Here is a 21,142-nt window from a genome sequence, read left to right as displayed (position 1 = left end):
GGACGAAAGAGTATGAGAAAATAATGAACGATCCAATTAAATCGTACACGAACTCTTTTCAAATATTCGTGTAATGGCGTCTTAACGATAATTTGTTTTTATGTATGCATTTGTCTTCTCCAGGCAGACGATATTTCTAGTTTCTCTTCATCGATTATGCGTGCCCGTAACTCTTCTAATCAGATTCGCAATTACTCAAGTATTAATTTGTGAGTTCCTTAGATCTAGTACGATATCTGACGACTCGATTGGCTGTGGTTTGCACGCGAACTCGTAGGATGATCCTCGTTAGACGATGATCCGTTTGATGGAATCTGACTTTGTCGGCGCGAATTATGCGATTCCGTTGCATTGTTAGCTTAGGTGAAGCGTTTCGTGATTAACTGTGAGGTTCTGCTTTGATTCACAATTGTTACTGGATTATTATGATGCGCGAAGACGGTTATCACCGTCTAATCTGCGACCCGATCGTTAACAGGAAACGTTGAAGGTTTAATAAATTATTCAGCGTAAGCGATCATTGTTTGACAATCGGACAATTGTTGGTAATGATTCATGTATTGTCAAGGACTTCCATTGATATAAGCTTCCGAAATATGTCGACAGCATAGTAATTATTATTTCTCTGAAACGCTTCAGAGTCTCCTTTCTCTTGCAATAAAAATTAAAAATGGAATATATTTACTAAAGTGTAACTAAAAAAAATTAGTAGTACCAAAGCCACACTTAGCACAATTTAAATACGTATCTAGCTTATTCACTTCCATCGTATGCCACTTAAATAAACAAAATTGTGGATCTTGATTAATAACACAAAGTGTTCGATTAAATCTGCATATTTTTTTTATCATCAAGAATATTTGTCTAAAATGATTTTCACGTTGGAGGAAAGAAGCGGATTTGAATCTTTAGAATTTAAATTATTTCAATTAGCAGACGCATTTTAAATATCGAGGACGATCATTGTTAGAGAATCTGTTTCAACGAACCTTGACTTCGCGGAGAATTACGAGCTCTCGTCGTATTATTAATTTTAGAATGTGGCTTTAATTGCGATAGAGATTCTGAATTTCATATTCTATTATATTCTCATTTAATTTAAATTAAATTCATTCTCCGATACAACCGAACAATAATTTTTCCCATATTGGAGACTCCAGGAAACCGTAAGGCGCAAAGTTTATCTCGCGTTCCCATCCATGTTCTTCGTTAAAAGGAGATGTACAGTAATTAATGGTACAATATTGTCCTTCCACGCGAGTATAATATAGAATTTTTATACATATTCACCTTTGTTTTCAATATAACGTTGAAAATTCATCGCGTGTACGCGCGATTCAATCCGTCTAACGTGTCTGTCCATTACTGGCTATTTCTACTTGTGTTGGTGTTTAGTACGCGTTCGAGTTGGCACGCTATTATTTGTTTCAACCGGTTGTGACCAGTTAGAAGACGGTAAGATCGGCAAAAAACATGCAATTATCATACCGCAATCACTGTTTAAGAACATCTACTTAAGTAGAAATAACTAGTAATGGACAGACACGCTAGCAAAATCCTATGCATACTCGATGAATTTTCAAAATTGATTTTCTCGATAACAAAGCGTATTGCGAAACAAATTTACTCTGCACTTTCGATTCGTTTTTTCATGTAGAACAACCATATAACGGGTTTACACCACAATTAGGAGGAGAAATTTCATAATACGTGACTTTCTTGCATTTCAAATCTTCAGATCGATTTGCTTTTAACATTCTTTGCTAATGATTTTTCGACTAGAAAGTCTTAATTCGATGGATGCCTAGAATGGAAAGATATTTTCACGGTGGTTGAATCTGGAATAGAAATTTCGGACACTTTCGAGGATCGTCGATCCTTAAGATATAGTTCAAAATTGCTTCATTTGGAAATTACAGATATGAAAGTTTGGAAGTTTGGAAGTATGAAAGTTGATTTGTTACGTAGTATATATAATTCAGAAGAATCTTATGTAATATTACCAAGGTTTTAGCTAGATAAAGTTAAATTTAAATATATACGGTTGTTCATATAGAAACTGGTTCGACTTTGGATTATATTTTTACTTTCAATTCACTCTCAACACTTTTCGATCAATTTCAAAGCGTTCGAAAGTGAAAAAGAACAGACTTGCGAGCAAAAAAAGGTAAAAAACAGATGACTGGTTTTGCTTAATATGCAAGGATAATACAGAAGAAGAAATAAGTGTATTTCTTGTAACCTGTGCACTTAGGACATGTATGCAGATAACTTGCATAATGATTATTTATTGCCGTGATGCATCAGCGCTGAGAATGGATAAAAAGCGTTTACCGAGATACAATATTTAACAATCCAATCTAAATTGTCAGGTCTTTCCATTTAAATTGAACGACTTATATTTTATCTTTTTAAATAAAATGTTACAATAGTGAACGATAATCGGTTCAATAAAATTTGAGTAACTTCATTCTAGTTGCACCAGTTTTTTTATTTCATCCTCGAGAGTCGTAAATTCGTACGATACAGTTTTTTCTTAATTGAACTAAATTCCTGCCGATTAAACGACCGTTGCAAGAAGCACGGATAAAATTTCACGCTGAAATTTATCACGTGCGTATTTCATTCGTGCCCGTGCACCTTTATACCTCTTAAATCAACCGGAAAGGGGACGAGGCGCGCGTCTAAAGGAGAGAGAAAGAGAGAGAGAGATAGAGTGAGAGCGTGCATTATGCTGACTGACGCAAATCAATTGCGAAAGAAGCTTCTTCGGCTCATTAAGATCCTCGACGCAATCAGCCGCGCAGCCACAATAGCACGCGCACAGGAAACTTTGACACTATTGCTCGTAGAAGCAACGTGTGGCTTCTGGTCCATCGTTGACTACGATTTCATCTAGATAACATCGTTTTATTTTATCTAGGAGATGCAGACGACACAGAAACCGCAGAAAGATCACGCGTCGAACTGATATCGCACGCAATATTACGCGCAAATATCGCGCAAACCACACGAAAGTAACACACTTACGTGCGTTCTACAAATATCGCGTACATCGTATGTCACATACGGGGTGTTCGGCCACCCCTGGGAAAAATTTTAATGGGAGATTCTAGAGGCCAAAATAAGACGAAAATCAAGAATACTAATTTGTTGATGGTGGCTTCGTTAAAAAGTTATTAACGTTTAAAGTTTCGCCAACACTGAATTTTTTTCTCGAAAGTGGGTAAGATTTCGGGAGTATGTCTATTCATCAAAAATGATTGTAATTGACCCCCGCAACTGAAAATAATTTTTCCAGAACGATTTGAAATTTTTTAATTTAATTGTTAATAACTTTTTAACGAAGCCTCCATCAACAAATTGGTATTCTTGCTTTTCGTCTTATTTTGGCCTCGATAATTCCCCATTAAAATTTTTCCCAGGTGTAGCCGAACACCCTGTATTAGAAAAATGTAATTATTATACATGTTTCACAGCAGAATTGAGCAAATTTTATTTGGGAACAGAGAATAGAATTTTCCTAAATTTAATAAGAGACAAGACAAATTGTAAGGGGGAAAAAATAGTATGATAATATCTATTTTTCTACGATTTTACTTTTTACTACAGACGAGGTATATAGACTATGCATCTCATCCGGAAGCAAATGCAAATCTAAACATGAGAGATGCTTTGGAACTGAAAACTTCTTCTATTTTATTTCTGGTTAATAATCAAGATCTACAACTTGAATTTTTGTTTAATTATGTGATACACAATGGAAGTAAATGAGCTAGATATGCATTTTAATTGTGCCAAATAAGGCTTTGACACCATTAATTTTTCTTTCAATTGCATCCGAATGCACCGAATGCACAATTGCATTCTTAATATTTCTACTATTGCTTGGCTGTTCTTATCAAAGGAGCCCATATTAGGGGTGTGATTCGTCTCAAATTCCACGTAATCTATATACCTGGTGTCAATGTTTCCTGGTATTCAAGGATCGCCCTAGTGGTGGGGTCCTCGTATATTTAGAGCAGCGAAGAAGCGGGATTCGCACTTAGAGCGTCTGACAATTTGATTGCTATCCGGCAGCGGTATCGCAACATCGCCGAACCGGGCCAGCCGGGTACACCAGCGATTTATCTTGATTTACACGTGATCGTGATGCCGGTTACCCCGTAATTGAATCATAGCGCTACGCTCCGCCGTCCACATTCTTTATGTCGGCCGTCGACTCGTGGCGATCGCCGTTGCGATGAATCGCTCACGTGCCTCTCCACCTAGCCCCCCACAAGCATAATTTGCGGTTTTGGAGACAAGACGAACTGCTGAACTCGATCCTCGGAACTCGTTACCCGGTGTTTAGGCCAACGCCGCGAATATGCCCGTTTAATCGCGACCGCCGTCTTGCGTATCGCGTTTGGCTCCTCCGCGAGGACTCAAAGGACCACCCAAAATCCAATTTCAACGACAAATTAGCACTAATACGTTTTGGCGATAGCTTACAGTTCTGTCCAGTTACTTGAAATTTCGATCAGGACAGAATTTAGTTTTTCAACCCCAGTATTCGATTATCTGAGTATTTTGGATGCTTGATCAAACTTGAGAAAATTCAGTAAAGTATTTTTAAATATTTGAGTTATATTTTTCGAATCAATAATTTGAATTTTTTAAGCTAGTTCTCAAATGGCCTTCTTCAGAATGTAGTAAAAAGGTTTTCGACACAGTATCGTGTATATTAATTTGAAAATAATCAATTAGATAAATGACGATAGCTATTCAACTATTCTAACGTTTCACCCACTCTGAGAAAGGTAGATCATGCAGGCGTGACACAGAAATAATGTCAGGTCGCCGACCTGTCGCAGATGTGTCTACAACGTGGGTTTTATAATACGTCAATTGCTACCGAGTCCCAGCAGTGTTGGACGAAATTGGAATCGACAATCGAGGAGTTTCCTAGAAGCAGAGTCCGCGAGAAAAACGATAAATTGCGTAAGAAGCTTCGGGGAAGAAATATAAAACACTATTTCCTCCTAAAAATCACCACGAAAAAATTGAATCCCCTGACCTGTTCAATTTAAAAGAAAATCCAGTCCTGAGAAAACAGCTCGTAACACTTTATTTTGACCACATAGTACGAATAACAATAAAATAATGTATTTCTTACAATCACGAAAAAAATTCCGTATTAAAATATTTACATACTCTGTCCACGAAGCATTTCTGAAGTTCCATAAGAGAAATCTGGCGTATCGTTGCAGTTAGAAAAAAAGTGAGGTCGTGGAAAAATAGACATTACCGTGCCATTCAATTTTTCCCTCCACAGTTTTTCTCTATCTTTCACCAAATTCGAGATATAATCAGTTTTAATTGCGCGACGCACCCCGTATACGGTTTACTGGCGGAATTTATGGCTTGGTAAATCTACCTTTCCCGCGACGAACGAGTTAATTGGTGGAGAACGCGCGTTTCTTCTTTATGCAGGAAGTCGAGACGAACGAATTGTTCGCGATATTGTTGGCTGGCGTTGAGGGAAGCGGATAATGTGGACCGATTAGCATGCAAATTCGCGATGACTTTCTCGTTAGCGTCTCGACATTCCTGGCTCCTCTTGCTCTATCACGATCCAGTCTGCATTGTTGATGAAACGCGGAAGAAGCGTGCCTGACGTGCTGCGGAGTGTGGACTTGCTGTGGTAGATGGCGCCAGTCAGTCCGGGCGCGTAAAACTGCATTTCAATTTCATGCGCGTGCATTTCGTCGTAATTATCCCATACAACAGCATTAGAATTTTGTTGTCTTTTCAAACTTCGAGGTAGATTATTTTTAATCTTTTTTGATGGAACACTACAGGATAGAAATTCAAATTGTTAATTTTATTCGTCGACGAGGACTCCTAAGGAAGACTATTCTCACTTTTGCAAGTCAATATTTACATAGATCGTTATAGGGAATTTTCTTGCGTCCCTTTTTCATAACTAGTAATATAGTGTCATTTCTGGTAATTAAAAACGGTTTCATAAATAAAATTCGATTCTCTACCTTTTCCATTTCTTATACAATATAACTTAAATTTTTGTTCTTTTTCCTTACATTTTGAAATTAAATTCAAATTCTATTTTCTTTCCCTTTTTATTTTGCTTCCCTCATATTTTTCTCTCTTTTTACATCGAATATAGTCGTTCAACAAATACATGAAAATAGAAAAATATTTTCCCGCGTATAGTTTTTACCGAAATTAGTCAACCTTTTGAATTAACTGCGATTCATTGTGTGTTAATTTAATCGACAATATCGCTGTTTAAACATCCCGATTCGTTGCACCGTTTCTTGTTACCAGTTCGTTGCAACACGAAATAATGGAGGAAGAGTCGCGAGATTAGTTAATTGCCATGGTTTTTCCTTTTCCAACGTCTTGGCGTCGCCGTTCAACAAAAGAGGACCGGAATTTATTGGGTGCCGTGTTCGCCGTACTTATCTCGCGAATCCGTGGCGGCTACTCATTTCTCGTACTTTCATCTCACGCGAATTGCTTCGCGTGATCGCCCGCCAAGTGAAAATCCTACATATCACAGGACGAAACGTCAACCATTTTCACCTCTGCTAGTTTCTTCGATGTTCCACGATTACGTTTTTCGATAATAAATTCCCTCCTCGTTCGCCGCTTTCGCAAACCGAGCACGGCTACGTCGTCCATTTTGCAAAGCGTCTACGTACTCTTCGTAACTCCATTTTCAGGGGAAGATAGGAAACTTACAAATTCAAAAGATAGTTCAGACAGTGGAATAATTCATCCGTAACACGAAATTATATTTTCATTTTAACGTTTCCTAATTTTCTGAATTCTCAAGTCCCTCAACTTCGTTCAATTTTGTTGGACGTTTGAAAACGCGTCCCGAGAGTGTGATTTTCGCGCGGAAACATTGTTATTAAATTGTCTCGATAGTAAACGTTACGAGACACAGTGGCCAGGAGTGGGAAAGTATAATGGACGCGGTCTGGAGAACAGGAGATTGAAGTCTGATTTGCACTGAAAGGAGTATGAATTAATCTCCATTGTTGAAATGTGAGTTTGAGGAAGCTATTAGAATAGCTTTCGTGAGCACGGTATGAATACGCTCGGTGCACAGTGGAACGTGGAGATTGAATTCGATAGCGCGATTGAAATAAGAATTAATCGGTGTGTTTTCGGTAAAGCTACGTGACTGGAAACAGTCACGACATGCTTTTGCCTCTGTAAATTAGACTCGAGGAAACGACGTGCTTTCGAGGCCTGAAAAAGTCTCTTCCGAAGGATTGAAACGTAATGGGGTTGGGTACAAGCTTCGTAAAATCTCGAATATAATATTTCACGGTATTCTTTCATAATCTGAAACATGCTCAGTTTAACACGAATGTTATCGAGTGTCAATCCTTTTCTAAATAGCAATGATTTGAAAAACTTGCTCGGAAGATGAATTCTTTTCAAACGAATCATTTGCAGGTAAATATTCCTTCGATTTTAATATTAAGAGATATCAATGTGAAGAGAGTTTTGATTCCACAATTGAAATTATCATTTTTATTTATCTTCAATGCTTTATTTAAAATTGCTATTTACACGAGAGATCTGTGCTTGGAAAATATTCTGATACCACGAGAGTTATTAAAGAATAAAATGCAAACGATAAAATCGCATAGAGCGCTCGGATACGCGAGTCCAAGGGGTCAAAGTGCCAAACGACCGAAGAATCCGTGTAATCGCACGATACGCTTTCCCACGGCGTAAGGCATCAAGCAAAGGCCACGATATTGTTTATCAATGTCGGGGAGATTTTACGGTTTAATGGCGCATTGTACGTCCCCGCGAGCGGGACAACGTATCTGCGTTGTATATCGGCGAGGAAAATACGTTTTGTCGGATTTAAAGCGACGATTGTCATCGGCGAACACAAAGGTTACGACTCTTCTACTCGTGACGCTCGCGTGACTATGAAATCACGGTCTTTAATGTCGTCGGTGAGCCACGGAGGAGGCAAGAACGTCGCGGGGACTCCGCCGTGTTTCGTTAGATCTCCCTTGTTCGGTTTCATCGCTTCGCGACTCGTCATTCCGGACTCGCGGTTAATTGAATGACTCTTTCACGGACGATCAAATTGCCGTGTCACCACCGACAGCGCTTTCGTCGTGTTACGAAACCCTTTGCTCGCTTATGGTACCCGTTATTTCCGCAAATTTCGTATTTCAAGCTGGACGAACCAGGGTTGACCGGGGTCAAACGCCATACAAGACTGGAGCAGCCATTCAAATATTTTAAAATATATTTTCAAAGGGTTAGATTTCATTCTGTATTATTTTCACCAAGAATGGAAAGTCACCTTCTAAAATCACAACTTAAAATTATTTTTCCTTGGTAATATTATATTAAAAATAACAGAAGCCACATTAACAATTATTTCCATGATTATTCCTTTTTGGTTGAAATATTCCTGAATCTTGCCCTTTACAACACCGACTTAAGGGTGGAAGCTTGACAAAATATTTCAGATAATTGCTACTACATTTTTAACAGAAGGTTATAGAAGATAATTTGAACCATACTTATTGTCTAAATGAATACTGACATAATAAGGAAAACATTGTCTTTAAGTGGTACTAAGTCTGACAATATTTCAATGCACATGAGATAGTGTAATATATATTCGAATATCGCTACAATACACTAATATAAGAATATGTGAATTATATTGATTAAGTTGTCAGATATCGCTACAAGTATCCAAGAGAATTTTTTCTCGTTAGTCCTGGGTACATTGATTGTAAAATATGTTGGAGCCACAAGTTTCTAGAAACTGAAAATTATGATTGATTTGCGCGAATTCCTATCGATGAACTAAAAGTCACTTGTACAGACGTAGCACCGAGCAATTTGAAACGAACGACTCGAGACAGCTTTCTAGTTGTCACGCGAGGTGCACGAGAATGCTAGGAACATGATTATCAGGAACTATAAATGTTGATTTATGAGCGAATATCACTCAAACGTAACAAAATTAATAAGTTGAGTGGATGGGACGACCGAATGAGTATATCATAATGCAAATGGAGGCGTGCGATTTCAACTTCGTGATATTGCATGGGCTTGGTTCATTACCTCCAATAATAGATTTTCTTGTAACAGATTCGGGCAAAAATCGAAATTAAGGTACAAATTGGTTCGTTGCGTGACTAAAATACGAATTTAACTGATACAGGGTATCGTAAAGAAATGAAGTCAATGGTTGAACATTTACAACCTCTGGCAAAAAGTTTTCACCCAAACGTAGCAAGACTAAATTATTTAAAAATATTATAGTGTTTGAAATGTAAAATGCTATCATTACAGGGCGGGTTATCATATATTACTATGTAGATTTATTTTTCAAGTCGAACTACTCTCAAATGTTTATATTTTATAATATAAAGTGAAACTTTGATAGTTCTAGTGTTAATTCGAGAGAAAGCTCTCAAACTGGACACAAAATTAGATGGAAACCACCATTTTGAATCATCCGATCGACTTAAATCAATCAATTGAATATCCAAACTGTACATTCTTTGATTTTCACTGATCTCACGAAGTAGAAAGGTTATCATAAAATAAAAGCAACAGGACCACGTTCTCCAAAATGGCGTCCTCGATTGTCATCGAATAACTCCTCATCCGAGGCTAATTTCCCGCAAACAAAACCATCAATGGCTAATAAAAAATCTACTAAAGTCAAACACCCGTAAAATTGAAGGGTTTCGTAAATCTGACGATCGAAAGTGCAAGTAAGGGGTGGAAGCAAGTCAGACCATCTTTAACGGTCCCCTGGTGCGTCCTGGGAACGCGTGTCGCGGCTGTCGAATAAATCCCAGTCGCAACTCTCGGTAGCACGCGTTACGTTCATTCAGTGGGGCAACGGTCGAGAGTCGATGGCAGCGGTTCGATTATCCTCGACGGGAGAGCAGAGCGTCGTCATCACGCATGCCCGTGCTGTGCGCAGCTCGCGGAGCTCCGTCACGTCGTCGGCTCCTGTGGAGATGGCAGATATTTTGACAGTACGCCGCCCTGCATCCATCGGTTCGTGACATCCCCGGTCGCGGTTCCATCCAGTCGCCCTTCGACCCCTCGAACCATCCTCAATCCGCGACTCGCGGGTCCCATCGTCGCCGAGAGGGCGAAATCCACGCGTTTCGCAGCGCCTCTTCCGTAACCGGGTCAGTCGATAGAGTTCTCCGGCGGTGTTTGTGCGCGATAGTGTTCAGCGAACACAGTGGGCCCCCGGAGGGGAGGGTGTGGGTGGTCGAGGAGGATTTATGCGCGGCCGTGGCCGAAGGATCGTGCCGCGAGACTGGCTTTCTGGACGGAAAGGTGTCACGCGAGTCGCTCGTACGACGCAAAGGGTGTGCGGGGGCTGTCGCGTTGATCGTTCCGCTGGCGCGGTGCATCGATCGTTCGCGATAAAGGCGAGTGTCGGGTTGGTTGGATCCCGTCGGAGTGTTAGGTGCGCGTAGTTCGGTTGTGCAAATCGCGGACGTGCATCGTCGCTATGGATACTACGTCGGGCGGTCGGGATCGCGAGGCCCTAGAGGGGAATCCCTGCGTGGACGTCGAGTCGCGGAATCGTAGGATATCGTGAAACCCGGCGAGAAACGGGCGCGAAAATTGTCTCCTCGACGTGGACTGTTCCGCGAGACCGGCAGCGCCCCGGTAAAAACCGAAACGGAAAGGCTCCGTAACAGGGGACAAAGCGGAAAAATTACCCGGAAGACCTTGGCGAATAGCGAGCGACTTCTCGGCCCGGGGCTCGAGGAGTACACCGCTCGCGTGCATCCCGAGTGGGCGGATGCCGCTGTCCATACCAAGGACACGTATCCTCGGGCGCGAGACCGGAGAACAATGAGGATTTCAACGTGGAGGCTCGCGAGGATGCCGTGTCGGGAATGCAGAGTCCATAGCGTCTCGTGTCGGTCGTGTTCTTGGTCGTCGTCGTTCCCGTTTAGCCGCGTCAACGAAACCTAGCCCGGCCGGCCATTCGACGAGACGACGCCGACGAGGTCGCCGTGTGCACACCGTGGGAATAAATCGACCGACCGGGTGACACGAGAGCCGGGAACAGGACGAAAGGAGCCGCGGACGAGGAGGCGAACGTACCACGGTAAAAGAGAGGCTAACGAGCCGAACAGGATGAGTCACTTCGACTGGAAGCTGCTGCGCCGGAAGAAGGTACACAACGTGTCCTCGGACGCGAACACACTTTCCGTGCTCCTATTCCGAACTCCTGACCCCTCGCATGCCCCTTCACCGTTACTCGACTTATCGACCCGTGGAAAAATCACCGACCGAGGGTTGGACCACGCTGGACGACGCGACGGAACGCCAGGTAAATGGACGACCGACCGAGGGCGTCGCTTAACCGTTACGTTCCATTTGTCGACGATCGTCGATTTTTCCTATCTGTCGTCGCGCGGCAGACGCACGATCTCATGGCAATTTCCGCGGATGGGCTTTTTAACGGACGGTGAGGGAGGCCACTTCCGGGCGATGATGTTGCGACTTTTTGGAGTTCGAGGGAGAGCACTACGAAAATGGTAGTCGATTTCAGGGGCTGAAATTGATGGGGAAATCGCTGTGTAATGATCGAGTCCTTTGTTAAAGTGCCTAGCAGATGTTAAAGGTGTTTAAGGAAGACGTTATTAATGGATCGTGGGAGTTTGTGAGATATTTTTGTAGGATATAATTAGGGAAATGAGACTTTTATAGTAATATATTCCACGATTAGGATCTCAAAAATATGTTATTAATTTTGAACATTTTGCATATACCTTGCAATATCGAGAATTCGTAAACATCAATTCGATTTCAGTATCGTTTATTTTGTCGAATAGTAATCAAATTTGCCAGTGCACCGTAACTTATCTGCTTCAGAGCCATACAATAAATCAAGCACGCCAAACACATTTTGGCTCCAGGGCCAATTTCCGCGTTGCTTCCATGTCACGGACCGTAATTACATAATTATTTTACAGCAGTCGAACGTGTTTTGAAAGCCATTTTTCAGACGCTCCGCCATTGATCGTGTCGCGTGTAAACACGCGTAGGATCGAAAACAGAATAACAATTTACACGAAAATAAGCAAAAATACAATTTTATTAAATACCAATTCTACGATTCTAAAATCTAAACATTTTACTTAGCAATTACATATAAAAAGAATTCCAAAGCTTTGCTTAGTTTCAGACGTGAATATAAAAAAAAATATTCTTAAAATGTTTCGATTCAAAAATCTAGAAGCACAATGGTCGAGGACAATCCACAGTGGTTTCTTTTAAGAAATCATTTTATTCACCCCCATCGTGCAAGAAAGGAGGTTTTAAAACCACCGAGATTCCTGTGCAACGAGTCAAGGTGTGAATCGAAGTCGAGTGAAAAGTGCACCGGCGGCAATCGGGTGGAAAATTTCCTTTCCTTTTCCTGAACATTCCTGTTCGGTAATAGCGTTCCCCGGGATCCGGGGCACCCGCGACTTAATCGGTTTTCTAGAAAGTTTCGACGCGATGCAATCGCGAGACGTTGCTGCATTCTTCGTTGAATCGCGGAAGCTGCGGTCTCCTTTGGCCACGTTTGCTTTCGAATTTTGCCACATTGCTGGAACACGATCTTGGCCAGCGTACACGAGGTTCCCTTGTTGGGTTACACTGTTTACTTTCATCCAGATGTTACTGCACCTAAGAATATCACGAGGGTCAGACATAATGGAGAATTTCGTAGCTAAGCGCGGCGTCAAACGATCGTAAGCGAGAAGACGGACGACCGAGTATTGCACGAAGCTATAAAGATTGTTCCTGACAAAGAACAATCACGAAATATCCCCTCTACTTTGATGAAACGTTGCTGGTTTGTCGATAACTCCAGTTTAGGGGTGAAACCACAGACGAGGTATACGAGTAGACCTTACATTTTATGGATTTTAGGTGCAGAAATTTTTCGACAAAATTAAAAAGATTCAAATCGTTCTAAAAAAATTATTTTCAGTTGCAGGGGTCAATTGCAAGCATTTTTGGTCAACAGACATATCCCCGAAATCCTACTCAGTTTCGAAAAAAAAATTCAAGTAGGTGGATAAATTTTTCGACGAAATTAAAAAATTTCAAATCATTCTGGAAAAATTATTTTTTGCTGCAATTTATTTTTATTAGTTATATGCTCAATATTTCTGAAGGGTTGATAAAATTTTACGAACAAATATTTTTATTCGGAGTCATATTTTACGATATATTTACTTTATATATTTTTGGTAGGAATGATATACGTTCGTTGTGGCTCATAAAAAAATAAATTTTGTTTTTATAAAACTAGAGATATTCGTGCTCCCGAGGATGACCTACACGCGATCGAAAATGTTTATATATAAAATTTACTTTTATAAACTTATAAATATTTTTGCTCACGAATTCCAAGTGATCGCAAATATTCATACGCAAAATTTCATTTATATTGAAAAACAATATTCTTTTGAAGCTCGTTCAATTTCTTTCATTCTCACTTCCTGTTGTTCGTACCTGAAAGAGGGTTGCTATCCGCCCTCGCTCTCGTGGCGTGGGGTTTTGTTCGCCGACCCACCCCTCTATCCAGTCTCGCGCGTATTCAGCGTTTCTCGCATCGAACGTCGAGAATTCAACGAACGAGAGGCGTTTCGCTCTCGATATGAAATTTCGAGCATCGCTGGTTCCCGTCGCGGCGGTTGTTCGTTTCGTCGACTACGTTAGACGTAAATTGCCACTTCGTTACACCGTCGTCGGCGCTTTGGAAAAAGGGTGAATCCAGCGGTTCGTGCTTTTCACGCGTGTAGTTTCCTGCTTGACCGCATCGATGAGGCTTCTCGACTGGTGACGCGTAACATTCGACTACTCGCTGTTTTATTAAGCGGAAAATTGCGTTAGGGCAGTGAAATTAGGATCCTACTTCTGCTGGTACAAGTTCGAATTGATCTCGAAGCTCGAGCACCGAAAATTTGGAAATTTCTGCTGCAATCTTTTTTGGAAAATAATATTGGGGAAACTAGGATATTTCTTAACTGGGGAAAAATCAAGAAAATATTAGAAAATTTATTCGATGCAAAGGTGGGCATTGTGTGGTAGAAATATGTATTTTGTGAATAGCGTAGTAGGAGAGATTTTAAAATCGAATTAATTTTTGAAATGGCCATGTTTTAGTACTCGAGTACTTCAAGTATTTCAGCACTCCATTGGACTATCGAATATCTATCTATCTATCTACTCGTTACGCTGTAATTTGAAAAAATATCGAGGCTACCCTTAGACAGGGAAAACTGTTGTATCTAGTCAACACGTTAGCTTCTACACCTTTCTCTCGATAATGATTTTTGTTGCATACACATACGGTCAGGCCATAAAATAACCAAAAAAAGAGTAGCATAAAACTGTCTATCGACCAATTCCACCATCCCCCGGTTAACTGTCGTCGAACTGTCGCCAATTACGCGAGCCAGCGAGTGATCATCGAAAAGTGTTGGTCTCGCAGTAAACAGCGTTCGCCTGGCGGAGCTTCGGGCCGCGATTCAACGACGGTAATTAGAAACGGTAAATGAATTAAGCTGTAAGTGGCTTTCTCCGTTCGCGTCCGGCGATAATTTATGCAGGAAAGTTTGCATTATGCCGCTAATAGGGCTGTTTCGATGATATTTATAGAGCCGTTTCATAATACGTTGTACGTTATACTGGAGCGATAATTAGAAGCACACCGGGGTACTACGCGCGCTCACGCACACACGCTCCACGTAAATATCGTTCCACCTAACTTTTCCCATCCGTTTTTCAACGCGATAAAGCTGCTAACCGTACCCGGTGCATAAACGTCCGCGTATCGCGAGTTACGAACAACCGTGCTCGGCTTTCAGGTGAATCGGTTCGACGGAGGTGTCTTTGAGAACCGCCGATTGTAACGGGGCGCACGTGTGTGTGTGTGCGCGCGAGCACAATGCCAGGACGATAATCGTGTTTCATTAAGACGAATCGCGAGCGTTTCGCGGCCGGGACGGACCAGGCAAATTTGAGAAAGCCAAGGAATGATCGGTGTAATCGCGTTCCAGCCTCGTAACTTCGCTCTTGTCTTCCCCGTCGCGGGATAGATAAACCTCCGAACGATTGTTAGCGGGATATCGGTGCGCGATTGTGTTCGCAGGGTTCGTAATAGAGACCTTACACGTTCAATAATACTGTCATTATTGTGCTTCATTACAGTGCACTCCGTTACTGCGTCGCTACCCCCATCGTTACTTTCCCACATTACGCGCCCATTGTTGGCACCCGCAACGTTTATTTAGCGAATTAATTACGCTCGCGAGCTCTAACGGGTTCTCCGATAACGGCAGACCCTCGAGTCGAAATAAGATTTAATATACGAGAGGGGAATCTTTGGTGCTTTATTTTTATTTAAATTCGAATATTAACACGTCGCGTTCTCGTAGCCTCGTGGAAGTCGTTAGCGGTCTCATGCGTTGGAAAAATGAGTAGAAAGCGGGCGGAAACGATGTCAGGCTATAATCGATAATGGCGTAAGAGCGTGATAGTGTTTTAGATCTGTACTAAATTTATTGCGTACATATTAATTTAGAGATATCGTCGACAGCCTGTAAATTCGAGCTTTAAAGTCCTGAATGGTTAATTTAATATTATTAATTTGCTTTCGTGCCAGTGGTCGAGTCTACAAGAAAAATTTGTGTTATTTTGAGAATGGATTTGACAGAAAATTTATTTAGAAACAATTTCTTATTATTCGTATAGAAATATAGCCGCAAATCAATGCATTGAACTTCGACACCGATAGATATTTGAATTTTTATAAATAAATCGTTAGATGGACTGTTTTCAAATTGACCAAAAACATTCTTTCACTTAATTTAAATAAATACATTTCGAGAAGTCTTATAAACTAAAGGAAACAAGGAAATTAAATGAATAATTCATTTAAAGGAGTGAAAATCCTAGTTTCCTCGATACCAGTTCCAGCACTGACTTAAAAATTGTTCGTAAAAGCGTTTTACGATCCAGCAGAATATACCAAAGTTATTGGCACGTAACGTGGCGAACGTTTTTATCCTATCAATTTGCAATATCGCCGTGTTTCCGGTAAAATAGTTCCCCCGGTGCCACTCCACGCGGTTATTACATAAACCGTTGTTCTGTGGTGTACGTTTGATGATATCGACACGCGGTTTCTAGTAATGGAAAGAGTTTTAAAACGTTTCGGTATTCAAACCGCGGCGGGCGCAGATCGTGCTGAGAAACTCGAGCAGCGGTCAAATGGAACTAAGTGTACTTTTATAGTGGAAGTTGAGAAACGTGTAACCGTCGACGGGTAAACGTGTTCTATCAACCACGAACAGTTCTATCGACAAACCTAGTCTTCGAGACGAAAGAAGTAGCATCTTTAACTTGTTACTTCAGAATTTAATTTGTCACCATTATTTCTATTGCTGCTTCGAATATCACAAAAGTTTCGTTTCAGAAATCTAATTACTCTTTTAGAATTGTTTTGATTATTTGCATCCTTCAACGTTTTTTCTGTTTATTATTGTCATTGGTGTCCATGGTTTGATAGTCTTCTCTCAACCAAACAATTATTTCAATTCTTAAGGTACCATTTTTGCATTCTTCAACGCGTTTGATGGCACATAATTTCAACTACGGAAAGAATACTCAACCAGCAAAGAAAGTGCCAATATTTGTTTATTATTGTCATTGGTCCTCATCGTTTCATGATCTTTTCTTAACCAAACAATTATTCCTATTCTTAAGGTACCATTTTTGCATTTTGTTAGATGTCATACAATTTCAATTATGAAAAAAATACTCAACCAGCGATGAAAGTGCCATTTCCTCATCGTTAGATGGCTTTTCCTAACCAAATAGTTATTCCAATTTTTGAAGTACCATTTTCCTATTTTTGCTTTAAACTCCATCGCCCAGTTTCTACAAAAAGACTCTATTTTCGCTGTGTAAACAATTTCGACCGTGAAATTGTATCGTTCGCAATTTCAGCAAAACAGAGACCACTTGACGACGAAAGTGCCATTTTCTGCTCGTTATTGCCGTCGGGTTCGCAATATTCTCGCGACTGTAATGGCTGTAGCCGTTCACCGAGAAACGTCACGTATTCCTAGGCAAACTAGGGAATCGATCTGGTTCCCGTGCATTGTATCTATCGGTAGACATCGAATTGTCGTCTCCTCGCGTGCGAAACTGCGAACAGTATTTCCACTTGGCAGCGGCGAAGGTATAGCGTTCGCGTTAACATGGAATCAAAGTAGGCCAACAGAACCGTACATTGGCCAGCACCGCGAGGGTAGAAGGAGGGTCGATGCAGTTTCGAATCAATAATCGTGTCTGCAGTTGGCTATTTAAGTTTCGTCGGGAACACTTGCTCCAGGAATAGCAAACGTGCTACCGGGGTTAACAATATATCCTGTTCGTCGATACTTTCTTACGTAACATCGTTCGTGAAACGTCGACAGATTTATCGATCTGTCCGCGGGTATATAATAATTAATAAAAGAACTAGCGACCAGTAGACGGTGAGAACTGTGAGAGACACGTTGCGATCCGCCGATGTTGGTTCAAATCGTTCGCGATCGTCGATGGATACGAGCATGGGACTGTTAGAGAAGGAAGATCGACCGTAGAGTTTTTATTTCTTCGTTGTTCGATGTTAAGGGTGTGTCGTAACGTATTAAAGCGGACCAAAGACGCGATAACGTTTGCAAAAGTGATCCGTGTCTGCAGGAGTATCGTCTTCAAATCACAGGTAGCCTTTAAATAAGGGTAGCTTGCTTGGGGGTAAAAGTTTTTGTATAAATCGATTGTTCGAAGTCTGTGAAATTCAATTTTTGGCAAATTTGAAAAAATTTTTGTGTTCAGAAACGTGTGAATAGTTTAAACATCGCATTTAATTCGTGAAAAATAATAATGAAGATATAAATTAATTTTATTTTAGATCATTTTATCTATTTCGTGGATAGAATTTTTTCTTTTCTAGCGCAACGCGTTATAGTGCAATTAAAGAACCTGAAAATGCCGTATCTCGCGCGCCATTAATTGCAGAAAATACATTTCGTCGTTTGGAATTGATTTATCGAACAACGTAACGATACGTAATTAATGAATAATATTTTCATGGCTCGTTTCACTGTAACGAGTATTGCTTTTTCTCCGTCGAAAAGGATAATTTGTTTTCTCAATTAAAGCGTGACGGTGGAAATTATTTTAACGAAGCCTCGTGAAAATAATTCCAAGTAACAAGAGCGTAATAATTTCGAAAAAACTAGTACGTAAATTCAGTATTTTCACGAGATTCGATAAACACTCGACTAGAAAGAGTCTGACGGGATTGTCAATAGAATTTTTACGATATCCACCCACTTTTACGAAAACAAATAACACGGTATAAAAGGCGTTCCCTTTCAGTGTCGCTCGTGTGTTTGGTTTCTCTTCCCTCGCATGCATAATCGTCATCAATTTGTCTATTCTGAAAACTAGTAGAGAAAGCTTCCTTTTTTAAGCGACATACGCGTTGAACTTCGCCTACTTGGGAACGAGTTTATTTTAAATCGCAAAGGAGACAAATAGCAAGAGAGTTGTCCCGTTTCTGGTGGCATCCAAGTGTTTGATTCAAACTTAATTTTAGCTTCGACGAGATCGATTCTGGATGTTAGAGTCGACAGGAATATATATTTTTAATCTATGAAGTGGACTTCTTGAGAAATTTACGTTCCTTACAAAAAGTTTTACTACTTTTTTTTTGATAAACAGAAACACTAATTTATTCTAAAACCATAATAGGGGAAGGTTGGACAAAATGGGGTAACTTTTTAAAAATGATCACTATTTTGTGAAAAATGGCAAGTAATTATTATGTGAAAACTACTGTACATTATACTACACATGATATATGGAAAATATAAATTTAGTATGCCAATATAGCTCAGGTGAAGTCCAACCTACCCCTATACGTATTTTTAGGAAAGTTTTCAACATTATTTTTATTAAAGGGGTCGAAACCTTCTAAAATTTTAACTTGAGATTATTTTCCAAGTTTAACTTCCTCGATAATATAATTCACATTAATAATTATTTGTCCATATAAGTTCAACCTACCTCTATAGGTATTTCTGGGAAAATTTTCAACACTATTTCTATCACAGTGATGGAAACCTTCTAAAATTTAAATTTGAGATTATTTTCCAAGTTTAGTTCCCCCAATAACACAATTCACATTAACAATTATTTCCCACATGCATCTAAACGCAAAAGACACTCTTCGGTCGAAATACTCGTGCATAAAACCGTGGTAAAAATAATGTTATTGCTCCTCCGGTATTTCTATCATAATTTACTCCTACTTGTCGGGGTTTTGGAACCGTATGCACCCCTTTGGTCTTTCAAGCTCGCGTTATAGCGCAGTATTTCTGGGGTTGCGACGGCGCATCGCTCGTAAGAAGTTGTTGGAGCACGACGCGCCACCCCCGACCTCTCCTGGAACGATGGATGTTCCCGACAAGTGATATATTTCGCGATTTTCTACCCGCCTCGTCGTCGATAAAGTATCTTATTATAAAGCACGATATAGTGGTTGACAGAGTCCCTCGGCCTCGGTCGGCGATACGTCTACCAGCGCGAGAGGATCGAGGGCAGTGCCTCCGCTCCCTGTCTATCGCATCCGGGTGGGGCTAAAATCGATTCCGCGCCCCTGGCCGCGCATCCCCGCGGCTCCTAACCCCGGAGTCGCGGTCGCTTCGGGGACTCCAACCCCGTAGCAAAAAGCTTTTCCTCCCTTAAAGCGCCGTCGCTTTGTGAGCCTCGCCGGCCCCGTTCTCTCTGTATTTTCCAGATCCCCTTTCGACCCTCCACCCTCACCTTGCCCTTGGACTGCGCGTTTCGTAACCCGCTCTTTTATCGAGCTGCCAACGGACGCGACTTCCGGCTTTCGGGAGCCTCTCTGTACCCGGTGGCGGATATTTAGGGAACTGGTTCGCGTTCGCGTTCAGGGGTCGTTTTGTCCGCCGGTTGGAGATTGTTCTCGCGTTTCCCTTTAACCCCGGAAAGACACTGACGAGGTCACCGAGCATGGTACTCCCGCGTTTGCGTCTTCTTCAAAGAGCGACGTTTGCACTTCCGCCCCTGTTCCGCTAGGAACAGCGTTCATCGTCGATGTCCCAGATTCGGTTCGAGAAATTGAAGTACAAAGTCAAAGGGTAGTGGAAACGATTGGAGGTTGGGATTGAATTTGTTTTAGTTGGCTAAATCTTTTCGTGGGGGAGCAATTTAAATTATAGGAGTCATTTCACTTTAGAAAATACAATAATATTCTTTTAATGGGATTTGTAGTACACCAATAGTTTAATAAAATCAGAGAAACATTATTTGATTATATGGGAGAAAAGTAAATGCTAAAGATTGAGAAAGAATAACCTATTCGATAATTTGAAGACATTGGTATCTGCATTGTCGACTCTGAAGGATAATTTCTTTCGATTCCTCTAGTTCTGTAATACTGACATGGTGGTCATCAGTGACCGTCACTTTAAACTCACCGTGTTACGTGTTATTATTAAACTACCGAATATTTCTATTTTTCACGTAACTTGAACAAATGTCGAGACGAATAAAGACGGATTTTTCTCATTGAACGAAGCATAGCTGTGGAAAATAGTTAATATTCTGAGACTCGAAGTGTTCAGCGAAAAGAACAGACCCGCCACGCCAATAGGGTCATCACTTTCATCGCTATCGTTGAATTTCGATAATTCGAACGACTCGAAACGAGCACTCCTCGTAGAAAATAAATCGAACGCGCAGCCACGATTCATCCAATCCCGTGTATTATGATGATCACGTACACTCGTTACTACCGTAACGTGCACGACGAACCGGTACGTGGTTCGTGAATGAAATTCCGCTCCATCCGCGGCGAGTTATAATGGAAACTTCATTGGAGGATAGCTGGACGCGAGCCAAACTTCCCTTCCCTCCCGCGAATCGCGCAAACCTACGGAGAACCGAGCTCCGACAGATTCAATTTTCTCCAGGACAGTCCGCAGTAATTTTCGCGCGATTTCTGTGCACACTT

At 41.0% G+C, this 21,142-nt stretch overlaps 2 protein-coding genes across 6 annotated transcripts in view; one reads left to right on the top strand and one right to left on the bottom strand.

Annotated features, from left to right (window-relative positions):
• The window catches only part of LOC143342924 (uncharacterized), a 432,164-nt gene that overhangs the window by 17,758 nt on the left and 393,264 nt on the right, over positions 1–21,142 (top strand). For 2 of the 5 annotated variants that reach the window (XM_076767254.1, XM_076767253.1), the window contains exon 1: positions 17,587–17,821. The exons of 1 other annotated variant lie outside the window; for it this stretch is intronic. In XM_076767254.1, the coding sequence (XP_076623369.1) occupies positions 17,723–17,821 (99 nt within the window). In that variant the 5' untranslated portion in view covers positions 17,587–17,722. Of the gene's footprint in view, positions 1–10,069; positions 11,221–17,505; positions 17,822–21,142 lie in introns of those variants that run through there. 2 more of the 5 variants (XM_076767256.1, XM_076767258.1) reach the window with 2 other exon arrangements.
• Positions 1–21,142, bottom strand: part of LOC143342928 (uncharacterized) — a 454,297-nt gene that overhangs the window by 278,687 nt on the left and 154,468 nt on the right. The window lies entirely within an intron of this gene.

Source organism: Colletes latitarsis, chromosome 6 (assembly GCF_051014445.1).
Source record: "Colletes latitarsis isolate SP2378_abdomen chromosome 6, iyColLati1, whole genome shotgun sequence".
NCBI lineage: Eukaryota > Metazoa > Arthropoda > Insecta > Hymenoptera > Colletidae > Colletes > Colletes latitarsis.
The sequence above is the reverse complement of the archived record's forward strand: the minus strand, read 5'-3'. Positions and strand labels throughout refer to the sequence as shown.